General features: G+C 37.6%; 1 protein-coding gene across 8 annotated transcripts in view; it reads right to left on the reverse strand.

Moving 5' to 3' along the window:
* Nucleotides 1–396: 396 nt before the first annotated feature.
* Nucleotides 397–18,284, reverse strand: part of DYNC1I2 (dynein, cytoplasmic 1, intermediate chain 2) — a 60,619-nt gene continuing 42,731 nt past the window's right edge. For 7 of the 8 annotated variants that reach the window (XM_011991929.1, XM_011991927.1, XM_011991923.1 and 4 more), the window contains 3 exons: nt 5,509–5,649; nt 3,785–3,910; nt 1,668–2,309 (listed from right to left, as the gene is read on the reverse strand). In XM_011991929.1, the coding sequence (XP_011847319.1) occupies nt 2,196–2,309; nt 3,785–3,910; nt 5,509–5,649 (381 nt within the window). In that variant the 3' untranslated portion in view covers nt 1,668–2,195. Of the gene's footprint in view, nt 2,310–3,784; nt 3,911–5,508; nt 5,650–18,284 lie in introns of all 8 variants that reach the window. The other variant, XM_011991930.1, reaches the window with a different exon arrangement.

Consider the following 18,284-nt stretch of genomic DNA (forward strand, 5'->3'; position numbering starts at 1 on the left):
CATAAAGGTAATAAACTTTAATGTTCCATTCAAAAAGACAAAAACCAAACAACAAAAATTAAGAAATTAACCAGAAAGCTACAGCTTGTTTTCTTACTCAGAAAAAAAGTACAACTGATAAGGTACAATTTCTGTAACTGGATATTTTTCAAAATTATAAGCCTTTTAGTTCTAAAAGTATAAAGAACTGTGATGCACTTCTAGTCAACCTAATCCAAGCTTCTATATCCACACTGACAGTCTCAATACTTTCTCTTTTGCTATTATATAGTCAACTTAAGGTAATTCCTTAAAGTAAATTTGTATGTTCCTAAAAATACAGACTAAAGTTGAATGGGCAAAGGTATACATCGCATTTTCTGGGGGAGAAAGGGAGAAGTCATTCCCAAAAAGTGAAACATTTAAACAATTTTATTCTTTCTTTCACAACTAAACACAACACCTGGAGTTTAAGGAACATCTGATTTGACATAGGATTTCCAACCTTTTCTTGTCCATTATATTTTAACACTTGTTTTCCCTACGTTTAGTCATTTTTACAAACTGAAGGTAGAGATACAGTAACTACATGAGTAGTGAGTACATGAATTTTTCTATATAAAGACAGTGTGACTGCTAAAATTGAAGATTTGACTCACAGACACTGCTACAATGAGATAACTTGAGATGTTGTCTTTGGTATATAATGGGCAATTATGGGGTATCAATTTATGAAACTGAATACAGAAAAGCAAAGAATTGCGTACTTTTCTATATTCAGTTTCATATATTGATACCCCATAACTGAGGAGAGCTGAGAGAAAATTCAGAAATCATTAAATCAAAACTTAATTCCCACATATAAAGAATGAGGCACAGACTTGGCTAAAATCACACTTCTCATAGGTGCTTCAGCAAGAATGAGAGTTTGGGGCCAATAATTCCAAGTCAATTATTCCTTACACTATACACTACTTATTATTTGGAAATTTCTCTCCCAACAAATCTTTGTTACAATTATTGAAAGAAAAATGTTCAAATTCTGATTTCTAATCTTTCTTCCTAGTTCATGTTCTGTTGAATAAAAGACAGTTACACTTCAGAAGTACAAAAGTTTGGGATCAAGTAAATCTACAATTTAAAGTAGATAAAATCAAGATCTGATCATAGTCCTTTCCTCTATTCCTGAAATTCACTGATTTCAATACTAATTCTTAGGTATTTGTCACCTACCTTTCTGACTTGTAGACAATGCTGTGGCAACAGATCTCAAGATGTAGATTTTAATGCCAAAGTATGGTCCATCTGAGCACTTTGCCTTTATGGCTACTGAAATTATGAAATCAATTTCTCTCAAAGGTTTTACTCTCAGTGAGGTCACATACATAGTTCTTAATCAGTGAAAATTATAGGCAGCTTTCTATTTATCCTTTAAAGGAAATATGTCTTAGATGGAAAGAATATAGAGTAGTAAAACAAAAGTTAACCTAGGGGAAATTTTTTCACCAACAGATTATCTAGACATCAATTCACAATGCACTGGGAGATCTGTAGTATATACCACATGGTATATTTAGAGCACACAGCTTTGAGATGGCTGCTTACAGCAGGAGCTTAAAGAAAGATATGGAAAAAATATATTTTATAAAAGATGGAAAAATTCAAGTTGTAAGGAGTAAAAATGAAAATTTGAGAAGTTAACGCATATTTGTTTTTATTTATAGGTAACTACCACATGAATTATAAAGACAACAAAGGATGTCAGAATGGAACATGGATAGGTGTATGCATACTACGGCCAATGAGAAACAATGTTCCTATATATTATGGGTAGTGAGAACATTATCTGTGTCATAGGGAACCGTGATCATTTAAAAATATGCAGAACTTATTTCATCTGTGCTTTAGAAATAACTGTATACAGTGTTATAAGTTGAAAAGAATTCAAAATAATACCAAATATACACCTGTGTATTAGAATTCAAAAAAGCTGCTTTCTGTGAAGTCAATGAGCTATATTAAAAAATGACACAAATCCAAAACAAGATGCATGTTATATATAAAAGGACATTGTAAGTCGCCTTACTGCATTAAACCCATGGTTTAATCCATGAAATTTCCTTTTAATTATCATTTAGATAGAAGCATGCAAATAATCTTGGGATCTACTTAAGAACCTTTCCCAAATCCACTAGTTACACTCCCCTTTTCAGGAACTAAGCAGGTATTCGGGTAGCTGCTTCCTCCTCTGCATCAGCTCGGTTTGCATTTATTTCTGCAAGTGTTCGACCAAACCGTGCCCATTCATCATTGCGGGGAACAGCAATCTGCTATTAAAAGAAAGACAATGTTTTATATACAATGAAATAAAAGATCATTTTACCCACTATTATTCAGTTTGTTTTCAAATAATTTTTCTGTTAAAAAGTAATAATTGACCTGAATGGCCTTTCCATAATTACGGGGACTATAACAATGATTTACAACATTTCAAAACAAAAGACGGTGTTTGTGAAGTGTGTTGTGACAGCCTCAGAAATGACTTGGCTATTATCACCACCAATCCAAGAGAGAATAACAATGATGCTTTGTAAATATAACTCCTATGCACCATCTCATGGATTCTGCTGGAGAGGAATTCCTTAAAATTTTTTTTACTGTATTCTTGCATACAGTAAATAACTGAGTTTTTTTCTGTAAGAAACAATGTTTGAAGCATGGTTTCATAAGGGGGCTGGTTTCTTGTATTTTTGTTTGGAACATAAGGTAATCTTTCTTGATACCCTAACTCCTTCATCAAAAGCTATGCTACTATTCACTGCTTTAGTGTTGCACCGGTGGCAAAAGAGGCTTGTGATGCTTTACTTCATAGAGACAGCTACATATATATATATATACACACACAAATTTTTTTTTTTTTTTTTTGAGACAGAGTCTCACTCTGTTGCCCAGGCTGGAGTACAGTGGCACGATCTCGGCTCGCTGTAACCTCTGCCTCCCAGGTTCAAGTGATTCTCCTGCCTCAGCCTCCCGAGTAACTGGGATTACAGGCATGTGCCACCACACCTGGCTAATTTTTGTATTTTAAGTAGAGATGGGGTTTTGCCATGTTGGCCAGGCTGGTCTCGAACTCCTGACCTCAGATGATCCACCTGTCTCAGCCTCCCAAAGTGCTGGGATTATAGGTGTGAACTACTGTGGCCGGCCCCAATAACAAATATTTTCGGTAACTGCCATTATAATATAATAGGAGTCTGACACTGTCATGTTAGGGCACAAACCACTCACTGTGGCAAATGGCTGTGCCTGCTTCTAAATCTACACTATCCAGTAGGGTAGCTACTGGCCACATGTGATTATTTACATTAAAATTAATTAAAATTAAAAATTCAGTTCTTCAGTTGTAGTAGCAGATATTACTTTTGGTTTCTACTACTTGGCTCAAATTAATGAATACAGAAAAATAAATCTTATTTCAATATCAAGAAAACCCCAAAGTCCACCTATAACTCCAAACTTCTCCCCAAAGAATTTCTAATTTCCAGCAATGCATGCTTCAAGAAACAAGGTACGTTCAGTGTATTTATTATATTACCCTCAAAATCTGTTGCATGGGAGACAGACCATTCGGTTTAGAAAGAAAATATTTCAAGAGTTGCTTCTGTGGTAGAAAGTGAATTTTATCTTTACAACGATATAGTTTATTCAACTCATAAACCTCAAAGCCTAGGGTTAGCCACAAAGATGCCTTTACTACAACGCAACTAAATAGATGTGTCAAAATTATAGGCAGGGAGTCTCATACCTCTCCCACATCGTATATAACAATCTGTCCTTCAGAATCACCCACAGCAATCTCTCTGCCAGAATGGGTCCATCTCACACGATTAAGAGCAGGATTACCCTCCACAGAAATGCTGGCAGTTGGTACCTAAAGTCATTTAAAATAAAGGACAGTGTTAAAAGTTTCATCAAGATTTCTATAAACATGTAAAACAGTAATTCTTCTCTCAATCTGGCTACATTTTTAAAAACAAAGATGAAAATAAAGAATTTCCCCAACTTTTTTCTTCTTCAGTGACATATTATGAATGACATTATAGTCAATCCTTGAAAATTGTTTGCGAAAGTAAGTCCTTGTATAAAAAATTCTCAGAAGATTAGATACATTATTTTGAAAGGTCTTCTCTTAATAAAGAGTCCTTTTTTGTTGTTTTAATGTCTTTAAGAAGTCAAGCTGTTTGAAAACACATGGCCAAAACCCATTTAAAAAGAAAACACTTCAAAAGCCCCCATAAACAGATTATGGTTTGATTGTAGAGGACAGGAATCACTTGTGTAGCGTGTATCTCTATCAGCTGAAACCTGTATTTGACTCACTGTTCCTAGAAACAGTTCATACTGAAGGTGCAGTATGAGTCTGTCTAAAGCCTCCTGTTCCATGAGCTAGCGGGAGAGAGCCAGGATGATGGCACCAAAACAATGGCACCAGCTCCCTGGAATCTGACTGTGCCTCTTCTTTGCTAAGGAAGAAGAGTTTTATTTGCTACACACGGAGCAAACATTCAGTGTTTGATTCAGACTAAAAGTATGATAGAATTTTTTAAAATTTTTGAAATTTGACAAAAAAATCCTTTGTATTAGTCATCCCCAAATAATTTAACCCCATACACAGAATACCAAAATAGTTATAAAGAAATATTACATTTCAATCCACATTTAACTGTAACCTCAAATCTCTAAGACTGAAATCCAAATAAAACAGAATTGGTACCATTCTAGGTAACTAGGAAGAGATGTGGGAGATATGAGTTGACTCTCTCTCAACAATTGTTATTGATAGAAATACTAATATTAATTCTATTACCAATAGCAATATAAAAGAATTCTAAGAACATTTTAAGCTTCTCTAAGCTGGTAAAAATACATGTGACTAAAAATAAATAAGAGTTGCAATTAAATTTAATTGCTAATAAGTGATTTCAGTACAGCAATTAGGAAATTTGACAGTTTCTATATTCATTTTATAGTAATACTCTGTTTTCAATCCTTCATGGAAAAAAAACTCATCAAAAATCAAAATACATTTTTCCTTCCTTCAAACAAATCAGGCTAAGATTAATGTTTATGGATGATATATAATGCTATCAAGGCTAAGAGATAATTTAGAAATTCAGAATTAAGGTTAACATACTTCAACAGTCTGAAACTATCTGCCTGCTAGCCTATGAATGAAAAATATCCCAGTTATCTTATGAATGAGACTTTGCCAGGACATTAGAGACATGATAGTGCTTTTCAGAAGTAAAAGGAAATGCCCCAGTACTCCTGTCAACATTATTTCTCCCTTTAGTTCTTCACAGCATGCTGTTTATTATTTAGGGTACAAAGCTTATTTGAGTTCTTTGTGATGAAGCTACAATCACAGAGCCCTTTTACATCCTTTGGAATAAAAGGAATTTCGCAAATTATTCAATAAATATCCAATTTTCTATTTTTCAATGCAATTTTTGTTATTTTCCTGCTCACCTCTGTGTCATTATTGAGATTCCACAAATCCAGTCTCCCCATGCCATCCACACAGGCAAACAGGGCTGGGTGGGTAGGTGACCACATAACATCATAAACATAGTCTGCATTATCTTCAAATGAATACAAAGGCTTGTTATTCTGAAGGAGAAAAGTTGATTTTTAGCATAGTCCATATATGACATACAAATCATTAAACTACTTATCACTGTTAAAAAAAGACATACATTCAACAAGTATAACATTTTATGATATTTAACTCAGCCGAGAAAAAGTTCCTACAATTTGTTTCACTACAGAATTACCTGGTATTATAAACTAAGAATCAACTATTGATTGCATTTTCCTTTTAACTTGTAGATGCCATACTGCTTAAAAAAAGAAATAGAACATGCTTCAAAAACATCTGCCAATGAGAAGATTCTGGGAAGATAACAGCAATAGCCGTGTACTTTTTAAATCTCCTCTAGATCTCCCCATAAACTCAGATAAAGCAATGAGGGCGGGAAGAGCAAAGATTCACAGACAGCATCTACAGCAGAATCAGGAAACAAACTTCCAAATGAAATCAGGTGGAAACAAACCTCTGACAACTACAAGACTTGCATGGTATCAGTATCTGTGTGGGAAGAAGATGAAGGAAGGCACAAGAACTTCTGACAGGTGGAGAACAGAACCTCAGTCATAGCAGATGCTCACTGGACAGTGTGGTGGGCCAATCTGAGAAGAGCAGCAAAAACTAGGAGACAGTTTGGCACAATTCCGTTTATAAATACATTTGACCCTTGAACAATACAGGTTTGAACTGCACAGATCCACTTATACTCATATTTTCTTCTGCCGCTGCCACCCCTGGGACAGCACAACCAACCCTTCCTCTTTCTTTTCCTCCTCAGCCTACTCAACTGTGAAGATGAAAAGGATGAAGACCTTTATGATGATCCACATCCACTTAATGCGTAGTAAATGTATTTTCTCTTATGATTTTCTTAACATCTTCATTTCTTTAGCTTGCCCTTAAGATGACAGTATATACTTCATATAACATAAAAACTATGTGTTAATCAACAGTTTATGTTGTCAGTAAGGTTTCCGGTCAGCAGTAGGCTATTAGTAGTTAAGTTTATTGGAAGTCAGAAGTTATATGTGGATTTTGAACTGCTGGGATGGGCGCTGGCACCCCTAACCCCTGCATTGTTCAAGGGTCAACTGTAAACGCAAGCAGACTACAGTGCAGTATAAGTAAGGTCTCCTGGTACAGTGTGGGTGCTATAAACTCTCAAAATTAACAAATCAAAGTTCCTTTCCAAGACAAAGTCTCACAGAAGAGAAACTGCTGGGAATAGAATCCCAGTTGTAGAATGCTGGACAAAAGAGACAAAGCAAAAAGTTCAGATAGAAGTGGTGGAGAGAAGCAGAAAAGGCACATCTCAGAAAGCACAAGATACATGTATTTTCACTTTGCAAAAGCCAGAGAAGAGAGAGCTTTAACCTAGAAAATGAGCTAGGAAAGCTATCCTTGCCCATTCCCTCCCTCCTAAAAGTAGAGAAAAATTCATTTCACTAGCAGACAATAGCAAAGAAAAGGATCTCAGATTCCATAAAAGTTATTGTGGTGTCAAGAAAATTATATGGGAAAGGAATAGTCTTTTCAAGAAATGGTGCTGGGAAGACTAGATATACATATGCAAAAGAATAAAGCTGGCCCAGGCGCCATGGCTCATGCCTGTAATCCCAGCACTTTGAGAAGCCGAGGTGGGTGGATCACATGAGCTCAGGAGTTTGAGACTAGCTTGGCAACATGGCAAAACCCCATCTCCATGAAAAATACAAAAATTAGCTGAGCATGGTGGCATGCACCTATAGTCTCAGCTACTTGGTGGATGGCTTGAGCTCAGGATGTTGAGGCTGCAGTGAGCTGAGATCACGCCACTGCACTGCAGCCTAGGCGATGGGAGTGAGACCTTGTCTCAAAAAAACTAAAAAAAATAAAACAAAGCTGGATCCCTCCTTCCTTAAGTCATACAGAAAAATTAACTCAAATGTATCAAAGATCTAAATGGAAAGTAAAACCATGAAACTTTTTTTTTTGTTCTTTTTTGAGACAGTCTCACTCGGTAGCCCAGGCTGGAGTGCAGTGGTGCGATCTCGGCTCACTGCAACCTCTGCCTCCTGGGTTCAAGTGATTCTCCTGCCTCAGCCTCCCAAGTAGCTGGGATTACAGGCATGCACGACCATGCTCAGCTAATTTTTGTATTTTTAGTGGAGAAGGGGTTTCACCATGTTGGCCAGGCTGGTCTTGAACTCCTCACCTCAGGTGATCCACTGACCTCGGCCTCCCAAAGTGCTAGGATTATAAGCGTGAGCCACCGCGCCTGGTCAAAACTATGAAACTCTTAAAGGAAGCATACAAGTAAATCTTTGTGTCCTTGAACTCAGAAATGATTTCTCAGTTAAGAAGCCAAAAGCACAATGACAAAAGAAAAAGTAGGTAAACTGAGCTAAATCAAAATTAAATACTTTTGGGCTTCAAATGATATCATCAAGAAAGTGAAAAGAGAACCTACAAAATGGGAGAAAATATTTGCAAAACCATGTATCTGATACATCACTGTGTCCACAGTGCTTACAATAGCCAATAAGTATTAACACATGAAAAGATGCTCAACATCATTAGTCGTGAGAGGAATGCAAATCAAAACCACAATGAGGTATCACTTCATACCACTAGGATAGCTAGAATAAAAAAGTAACAAAGGTTGGTGAGGATATGGGAAATCAGAAATTTCATACCTTGCTGGGGAACGTAAAATGGTGCCGCCACTTGAAAAATAGTTTGGCAGTTCCTCAAAATGCTAATTAGTTACCACGTGACCCAACAATCCCACTCCTAGGTATATACCCGAGAGAAATAAAAACTTGCACATTCACAGCAGCATTATTCACAATAGCCAAAAAGTAGACGCAACTGAACTGTTCATCTGATGAATGGATAAACAAAAAGTGGTATATCTATACAATGGGGTATCATTCAGCTATAGAAGGAACAATACACTGATACAAGAAATATCAATATGAAGGGATGACCCTTGAAAACATTATGCAAAGTGAGAGAAGCCAGTACACAGCTGAATGATTCCATGAAATGTCCATGAACTGTCCATAATAGGCAGATCCAAAGAGACAGAAAGCAGACTGATTAGTGGTTTCCAGGAGCTGTGGGGGATAGGGGAGAATGTGGAGTGACTGCTAATGGGTATAACGTTTCTTTCTAAAATTTGAAAATGTTCTAGAATTAGATACTGGCAATAATGCATGCCTCTGTGAATATACTAAGAACCACTGAATTGTATACTTTAAAAGGGTGAATTTCATGGTGTAAGGATTTTGCTCAATAAAACTGTTATTTAAAAATAAACTAATTTTAAAAGAAGAGATAAGGTGATTTAGAAAAAGTGATAAAGAAGATCAGCAAAGGTACATCTACAATGGCAGGTCCTGAAGAAGAAAACCAAAGCAGTAATACAGAACAAATACCAAAAACAACTCAAAAGAACTCTCCTAAAATAAGACAGCTTGAAACTACACATTGAAAGGGTATCCTGCGTATCTAGGAACACTGACCCTTTAAAGAAAAGGGAAAAAATCATTTGATCACCCAGGTTTTTAAAAAAGACCAAATTGCAAGTAGGGAAAAGAAAATCAGATTGTCATCAGACTTTGTGACAGCAATGCTTTTTTCCAGAAGTCCATAGAGTAACTAAGGTATGCAAAGAAAGAAAATGTAAGTCATGGATTTTATAAACAATCAAACTAACCTTCATAATCATATACTTTCGTGGAATATGGGAATAATGCACCTGTGGGCACCTTCTGTATCATATACTATAGAATGAGCTTCAGATGACCAAAAAGACCGAAGAGACGTTAACATAATGTCTGGTGGATAACCAAGTCATTTACGAGGGTAAACATCTCATTATGGAAACATAAACAATCTGCAACCACACACATTAATATGAATGACATCACAGGAATGCAAAATTGAGACTGAGAAACCCCACAGCACCAACTCGACAGAGATCAACCTGGTTTCTTCCTCAAGAATAAAACAGCAAGAAAAAAAAGAGGGATGCAAATCCTACTTTAAAGAGGAACTTAGAAGATAATGTCAATTGTGGCTGGGCTTGGTGGCTCATGCCTGTAATCCCAGGACTTTGGGAGGCCGAGGAGAGCCGAGGAGGGCCGAGGCAGGCGGATCACTTGAGGCCAGGAGTTTGAGACCAGCCTGGACAACATGCTGAAACCGTCTCTACAAAAAATATAAAAATTAGCCGGGCATGGTCGTGGGCGCCTGTAATCCCAGCTACTCGGGGGGCTGAGGCGTGAGAATGGCTTGAACTCGGGAGACAGAGGTTGCAGTGAGCCGAGATCACGCTACTGCGCTCCAGCCTGGGCAATAGAGTGAGATTCCATCTCAAAAAAAAAAAAAAAAAAAAAAAGATATGTCAATCGCAAATGGATGGCCCTCCTTTGGATCCTGCTTCAAATACATAGTAAAAAGAAAAAAAAAAATTGAACACTGATAGGCCATTTGATGAAAATAAGGAGCCAATGTTCATTGTGGGGGGTTTAATAATGATACGGTAGTATTTTTTTAACAGGTTTTATTTTTTAGCGATACATATTGAATATAGTTGAAATGGTATGTATAGGTTTGATTTTAAATAATGCAGAGATAAGTATAGACAAGATTGGTTATGTGTTAACTGTGGAAGCTGGGAACAATAATGGTTTCATTATATTATTCCCTCTCCTTTTGTATCAGCGATTTTCCATAATGTTTTTAAATTATGAATTAAAATTTTTGAGATATAGTAAATGTCAACAGCATGATCATTTTAATAGCCAAAATGTTTGTTTTTAATTTAAAAACCAAAATTTTAATAAAACTTAAAACTAAGCTAAACACAAAAATTAAAAGTCTTTTTCTTTTACGATCACTGTCTGTCACTCTCCCTGATAACACTACCAAACGAAGTCTCACTCTGAGAAAGTGGTTTTCTTTTTTTTTTTTGAGATGGAGTTTGACTCTTGTCACCCAGGCTGGAGTGCAATGGTGTGATCTTGGCTCACTGCAACCTCTGCCTCCCAGGTTCAAGTGATTCTCCTGCCTCAGTCTCTCGAGGAGCTGGGATTACAGGCATGCACCACCACACATGGCTAATTTTGTATTTTTAGTAGAGATGGGGTTTCACCATGTTGTCCAGGCTGGTCTCGAACTCCTGACCTCAGGTGAGCCACCTGCCTTGGCCTCCCAAAGTGCTGGGATTACAGGCGTGAGCCACCGTGCCCGGCTGAGAAGGTGGTTTTCAACCTAGGATGTGCAAAATCATCTGCAGAGCTTTTGAAAAATACAGATGCAGGGCTCAACTCCAGATGCACTTCATCGGATTCTGATGCACACCAATGATTAAGAACCACTGTGCTAAGGCCGCTGACTCCTGAGGTGATAGTGTACTTCAAAACAGCTTATTTTTAGGCAATGTTATGTCTTCCACCAAAGATCAAGTAATTCCACTCTAGGTATATACCCAACAGAAATGAGTACTTACGGCCATCAAAAGACATCTACAATTATGCTCACAACAACACTATTTGTAATGGCCCCAAACTGGAATTAATGCAAATACCATCAGCAGTAGAATGGATAAATTATGGTATATTTACACAATGGAATAGTATATAGCAGAGAGAATAAATAATCTACAACTATACTAAAAAAAATGAATGAATCTCACAAATATAATGTTAAGCAAAAGAAGTCAGACACAAATGAGTATTTTTTTTTTCTTTTTTTTTTTGAGGTGGAGTTTCGTTCTTGTCTCTCAGGCTGGAGTACAATGGTGCGATCTCAGCTCACTGCAACCTCCACCTCCCGGTTTCTAGCGATTCTTCTGCCTCAGCCTCGTGAGTAGCTGGGATTACAGGTGCCTTCCACCATGCCCAGGTAATTTTTGTAGTTTCAGTAGAGACGGGGTTTCACTACGTTGGCCAGGCTGGTCTCGAACTCCTGACCTTAGGTGATCCGCCCGCCCTGGCCTCCCAAAGTGCTGGAATTACAATCATTAGCCACTGCACCTGGCTGAGTATTTTATACTGTATGATTCCATTTTTATATGACACAAAATATGAAAAAAGCTACATGCAAATTAGATTAAAACTTACTTGTATTTATAATATAAAAGAAGATTGTTAAATGTATCACGAAGTGGTTACTAGGCTGAGTACCTGGGTGATGGAATAATCTGTACAACAACCCCCCATGACATGATTTTACCTATATAACAAACCTGCAAACATACCCCTGAACCTAAAAGTTAAAAAAAAATTCACCTACTCAGTGGACTAATACGCAGCCAGAGACAAAAACAGGATGCATTGTAACTGGGTAAAAGATGACAATAAAAAGAAAAACAGGGCTGGGCGTGGTGGTTCACACTATAACCCAACCACTTTGGGAGCCCAAGGTAGGCAGATCACTTGAGGCCAGGATTTCGAGACCAGCCTGGTCAAGGATGGCAAAACCCTGTCTCTACTAAAAATGCAAAAACTAATTGGGCATGGTGGCACATGCCTATAATCCCAGCTGTCTGGGAGGCTGAGGCTTGATAATCGCTTGAACCTAGAAGGTGGAGGTTGCAATGAACTGAGATCACCCCACTGCACTCCAGCCTGGACAACACAGTATGGTCACGAGTCAAGCCATATTTTTACTAAGCTCTTTAAGGTTGCACGCTGAGTTGAATAGTGTCTTCCTAATATTTGTGTCTACCTGATATCTGTAAATGTGACCTTATTGGGAAATAGGGCCTTTGCAGATGTAATCAAGTTAAGATGAGGTCATATTGAATTAGGGCAGGTCCTAAATCTAGCACGATTGGTATTCTTAAAAAAAGAGAAAAATTCGGACACAGAGACAAACACGTAAAATGCCATCTGATCACAGAGGCAAAGGCTGGAGTGATGGTAGCTGCAAGTCAATGAACAGCAAGGACTGCTGGCAACCATCAGAAGTCAGGAGAGAGACAAGAAACAGATTCTCCTTCAGAATCTCCAAAAGTAACTAGCCTCTCGACACCCTGATTTTGGACTTCTAGCCTCCAGAAATGTGAACGAATAAATTTCTGTCATTTTAAGCCACCCAGTTTGTGGTGATTTGTTATGACAGCTTCGGGAAAAGAATATAGATTACTTTTCAAAGCTGGGGTAAGTGGGGAGTTCTAGATTAATAACAAAGAGAGTCCCTACAGTGAACACGTGAAGATAATAATGAGATGCTTCCTAGAGAACTGGGAAATAAATATGTCATCAATTTGGATCAGAAGAGAAATAAATGGATTCTCTTTCAAAAGAAATGAATTCCAAGGTCAGAAATACCTTTCTATATAACTTGACTGAATGTATTAACTTTTTGAGACCAAATGTGTCTATTAAAATAGAAATACAAAGAAACAATCTTACAAAGAAAATGAAGACAGCACCCATTCAAGCATCGTCCAGGAGAAAGGAATCTCAACCAATAGATTTTGAGAATTACTACCCCATGGCAAGGCTAGAATGAATCAGGCTATCTTAGCTTGGTGCCATTAAACATTCAAATTATAAAACTCCTTTTGTTCCAATTCCTTACTCACCAAGCAATCTTTTGATTATAATTTGGCTTCCCATGTGGATTGTCTACAGGGAAACAATGAGCTGGTCAGGCTCACAGGAGTATCTGGACCTTCTGGCAGTTATGTTTTTCATTGTAAATTAATAAATTGACATTCTCCAATGTACCAGTGTCTTAGGAGCCTGTTAGCTCCAGTTAGCACTCCCTGTCTAATCAACTCTAGTATACTGATTAAATTGAGTTTCTGAATATGCAAAGGAGAGCCTGGACATTGGCCAGTAGCAACTTACTGAGGCAAATGCTGCTGTGCAGGCCTGGGTCCAGATGAATAGGCAGCCTGCCCTAAGAACACCCAACTTCAAAGCATTTTTTCATTTTAACTTGTCTAAATATGCAGAGTTGTTATTCTAAGGACTAGTAGGAACTTTTCACCCTGTTTAAATGCTGGTGCCCTCTGAGAGTTAACTAAGCAAGCTATTAAAATAAGGAGGGGTTCTAAGACTTATCAGAAAGTGTGAATAATTTCAAGATGTGTAAGGACTACAAAAGTGTGAAAACTCCCCCTTCCAGGAAATTATCACATTAACAATCTTAACTTTTCGTCACTTTATGGTAAATACGGTTCTGATAAGCATTTGTGCACACAGCTCAAAATCCATCTTGTCCCCAAGTAAATAATTCTTATGTTTCAACAGTAATCTGTAACAAGTATGGTTAAATGTGGTAGAACATTAAGCGAATCTACCAGGTTTACTTAATAATCAAACTCTTCTAGAATCCTTGTTACGCTGCAGAAGCTTTCACTCTTTATTCTCCCAACCATTTTTCAGACCTGCCAAAGTGCTTCTGTTGTGAATTTAAAATTTGGTATTTTGAGATGGTAACAGTCTTTTAAATATATTAGAAGCACTGTCTTACTGGTTTAAACTTCCATATATGGAAAATAATCTATTTCTGTTTGTCTTCTATACAGGTTGAATATCTGTTACCAGAAATGCTTGGAACCAGAGGTGTTTCAGATTTCAAATGTTTTTGGATTTTTGAATACCTGCATTAGACTTACAGTTGAGCGTTCCTAATCTGAAATGTGAAATGTTTCAAAGAACATTTCCTTTGAGTGTCACATTAGTAGTCAAAAAGTTTTGAATTTTGGAGCATTTCAGACTTTGAATTTTCAGATTAGGGGGCTCAGCCTGTATTAAAAATAGTTGAGTTCAATAAAGTAACGAAAACAAGTTGATGAACCAGAACTCTGTGACTGAATTATAAATCTCTGGCTAGGCAAAGATTAGTGGCTAGCTGTAGATGACTTTAAACTAAATTTGAGGCTGTGCCAAATTGAGATTCCCAGGGATTTTTAGAGGACTCATAGAAAGAGAGAAAAGGAAGAAATCTTGTTTTGCTATCAGGGCAGAGCCAGATCTTAAGGACACAAAGGTACAGCAATATCCCACGATTCAGCCTTCCAGTTTATCAGGACTCAACTCCTAGAGTCAGAGAGCACTTAAAAAGTAGAGGCAGAGAAGCAAAACATTTAAAGTCTGTTAAATTCAAGAGTGTGAAGACTTTGGTTTAAAATGAAATTGGAACAATGTTTTTAAAGAGAGATTATTTAAAAACACTGCCTGTTACTCTTTATCATTCATTATTAATTAACATTGCCCATCAGTCATTATTACAGCATAGAGGCTCTATCAGTTTTTCAGCAGGGCAGAAATAAATACCAGCAACACAATTAACCAGGAAGTGTAAATTGACATTGGAGCCACAGTATGGCCAAATATAAAAGAATTCATCAACAGACTATTCCTTCTCTACCCTTCACAGAGTAGAACTACTTGTGTGCAGAAAGTTAGAATAAAGGGTGATTCTTCTGATAAAGTTTCAGAGGGTCCTTGGGTATTTGTAAAAACACCGTGTTCTACGGTGGCCCATCCTTTGTACACTAACATCGGAGGGACGTTGGGGGCAGGGTGAGAGGCATGTATCACAATTGAATGAATAAATGAGTCTTCTATATAAGGCTCAAGGAAGGAAGCAATGCCTAGCCTAATTAGCAAAGAAAGAGATATGCCCACTTGTCATTCTTATTCAGAAGGCACTTCTATGTTGAAACACATTAAAATACAAGACTAAAAATATCAACCACCCCTCAACTAGCTGTGTAGTACCACAAAAGCAAGTATCAATCAGTCTGCTATCACAAGATAAATTGTTCTTGATTAGTCAAGATGAACTCCTTACTTTCAAATCCTATTGTTAATGTATATAAGGATAGAAGCCTCAAATTTAAAGCCAAAGGATGCCGGCAAACTGACACCCTGAGATAGTAAGAAATAGATAAAAGATTTTCACACACAGACTGAGAACAGAATAGGGAACCCAGAAATAAGACCGCACACCTACAATCATCATCTTTGACAAACCTGACAAAAAACAAGCAATGGGGAATGGATTCCCTGTTTAATAATGGTGCTGGGAGAACTGGCTAGCCATATGCAGAAAACTGAAACTGGACCCCTTCCTTATATCTTACACAAAAATTAACTCAAGATAGACTAAAGGCTTAAGTGTAAAACCCCAAACTACAAAAAACCTGGAAGAAAACCTAGACAATACCATTCAGTACATAGCCATGGGCAAAATTTTCATGATGAAGATGGCCAAAGCAATTGCAACAAAAGCAAAAATTGACAAATGGGATCTAATTAAAGAGCTTCTACACAGCAAAAAACAAAAACAAAAAAAACCCTGAAAAACAAAAAAACTATCAAGTAAACAGACAATTTACAGAACAGGAGAAAAATTCTGCAACCTATGCATCTGACCAAGGTCTAATATCCAGCATCTATAAGGAACTTAAACAAATTTACAAGAAAACAACCCCATTAGAAAGGGCAAAGGACATGAACAGACATTTCTCAAAAGAAGACATACAAGTGGCCAACAATCATATCAAAAAAAGCTCAACATCACTGATCATTAGAGAAATGCAAATCAAAACCACAATGAGATACCATCTCACACCAGGCAGAATGGCTATTATTAAAAAGTAAAAAAAAAAAAAAAAAAAAAAAAAGCTGGCAGGGTTGTGGAGACAAAGGAACGTTTTTATACTGTTGGTGGGAGTATAAATTAGTTCAACCATTATGGAAGACAGTGTGGTGATTCCTCAAAGACCTAGAGACAGAAATACCTTTTGACCTAGCAATCCCATGACTGGGTATATACCCAAAGGAATATCAATCACTCTGTCATAGAGACACTAGCAAAGACATGGAATCAACCGAAATGCCAATTAATGGTAGATGGCATAAAGAAAATGTGGTACATATACACCATAGAATACTATGCAGCCATAAAAAGGAATGAGATCATGTCCTGTGTGGGGACACTGATGAAGCTGGAGGCCATTATCCTTAGGAAACCAATGCAGGAACAGAAAACCAAATACTACATGTTCTCACTTATAAATGGGAGCTAAACAATGAACATACACACAGACACATAGAGGAGAACAACTCACACTGGGGCCTATCGGAGGGTGAGGGTGGGAGGAGGGAGAGGCTGAAGGAAAATAACTACTGGATACCAGGCTTAATACCTGGGTGACACAATAATCTATATGACAAATCCACACATCCTTTACATGTACCCTTGAATGTAAAATGAAAGTTTAAAAAAAAAAGATTACTTTCAATTACTGAAAAGGAAGTTGGCTAACAATCTAACAAAAATGTGTCTCCTGTGACTATACATGGGACTACTAAGATGAAAGTGCATCTAAAAATCTAGCAACTTACATGGCTGTATGAAGCCTTTGGAGAAATAGTTGGCTTCATCTCGCCAATTCTGCGTCTTGCTTTGGTTTTATAGGTTTATCTGAAATACTTAGAACCAGAAGCATTTGAGATTTTGGACTTTTTCAGATTTTAGAATACAGGAAGTCCTCACTTAACATCATTTATAGGTTCTTGGAAACTGTGATGTTAAGCAAAACAACATAAAACAAAACCAGTTTTACCACAGGCTAATTGATATAAACAAGAGTTAAGTCCCTATGGCATTTATCTGGTCACAAAAAAATCACCAAATTTCTAAATAGTGACCCTAAACACTTCAAATATTAAACACTGAAATAAAATGTGAGCTACACATACAATCCAGAAAGATTATCATTACTTTTTCAGGTGGAGTTTTGCTCGTCACCCAGGCTGGAGTGCAATGGTGCGATTTCGGCTCACTGCAACCTCCTCCTCCTGGGTTCAAGTGATTCTCCTGCCTCAGCCTCCCGAGTAGCTGGGCTCACAGGTGCCCGCTACCATGCCCAGCTCATTTTTGTATTTTCAGTAGAGATGCGGTTTCACCATGTTGGTCAGGCTGGTCTCAAACTCCTGACCTCAGGTGATCCACCCGCCTCGGCCTCCCAAAGTGCTGGGATTACATGGTCACATTTCAGAAAGATTAATAAAAACAAGATAATTATTAACCCAATTTTTGGTGAACCAGTGAATGATGGTGGTAGTAGAGGTAGTAGGTTAAATCAAGGAATAAATGTTTTGCAAAGTGAAAATTGTAAGGAGCACACCCTATCACCAGGCAGTTCTACAACAATGACAAAGACAGCAGGTTCGCTGAGCGAAATCACACTGCATCCTTTAACTGCCATGCCTTTGTATGATTACTATGTATCTTACAAATTTTTATTTTATGACAATTTGTATTCATTCATTCATTCATTTTCCAACCTGCTTTTTGCAGTTCAAGGTCACAGCTGGTCAGAGCACAAGACAGGAACCCACCAGGGACAGGATGCTATTCTATCACAGGGCACACTCAGACACACGCACACTCATTCAGACTGGGACAATTTAGACACGCCAGTTGAGCAATCCTCCCACCTCAGTCTCCTAAGTAACTAGGACCACAGGTGCACACCACCATGCATGGCTAATTTTTAAATATTTTGTAAATGTGGGGTCTCCTTGTGTTACCCAGACTGGTCTTGAACTCCTGGGCTCAAGTAATCCTTCTGCCTCGGCCTTCCAAAGCGTTGGGATTACAAAGAGCCACTGAGCCCGGCCAGTGTTTTTTCTTGTCA

This window comes from Mandrillus leucophaeus, unplaced genomic scaffold (assembly GCF_000951045.1).
Source record: "Mandrillus leucophaeus isolate KB7577 unplaced genomic scaffold, Mleu.le_1.0 Scaffold40, whole genome shotgun sequence".
NCBI classification, from domain to species: Eukaryota; Metazoa; Chordata; class Mammalia; order Primates; family Cercopithecidae; genus Mandrillus; species Mandrillus leucophaeus.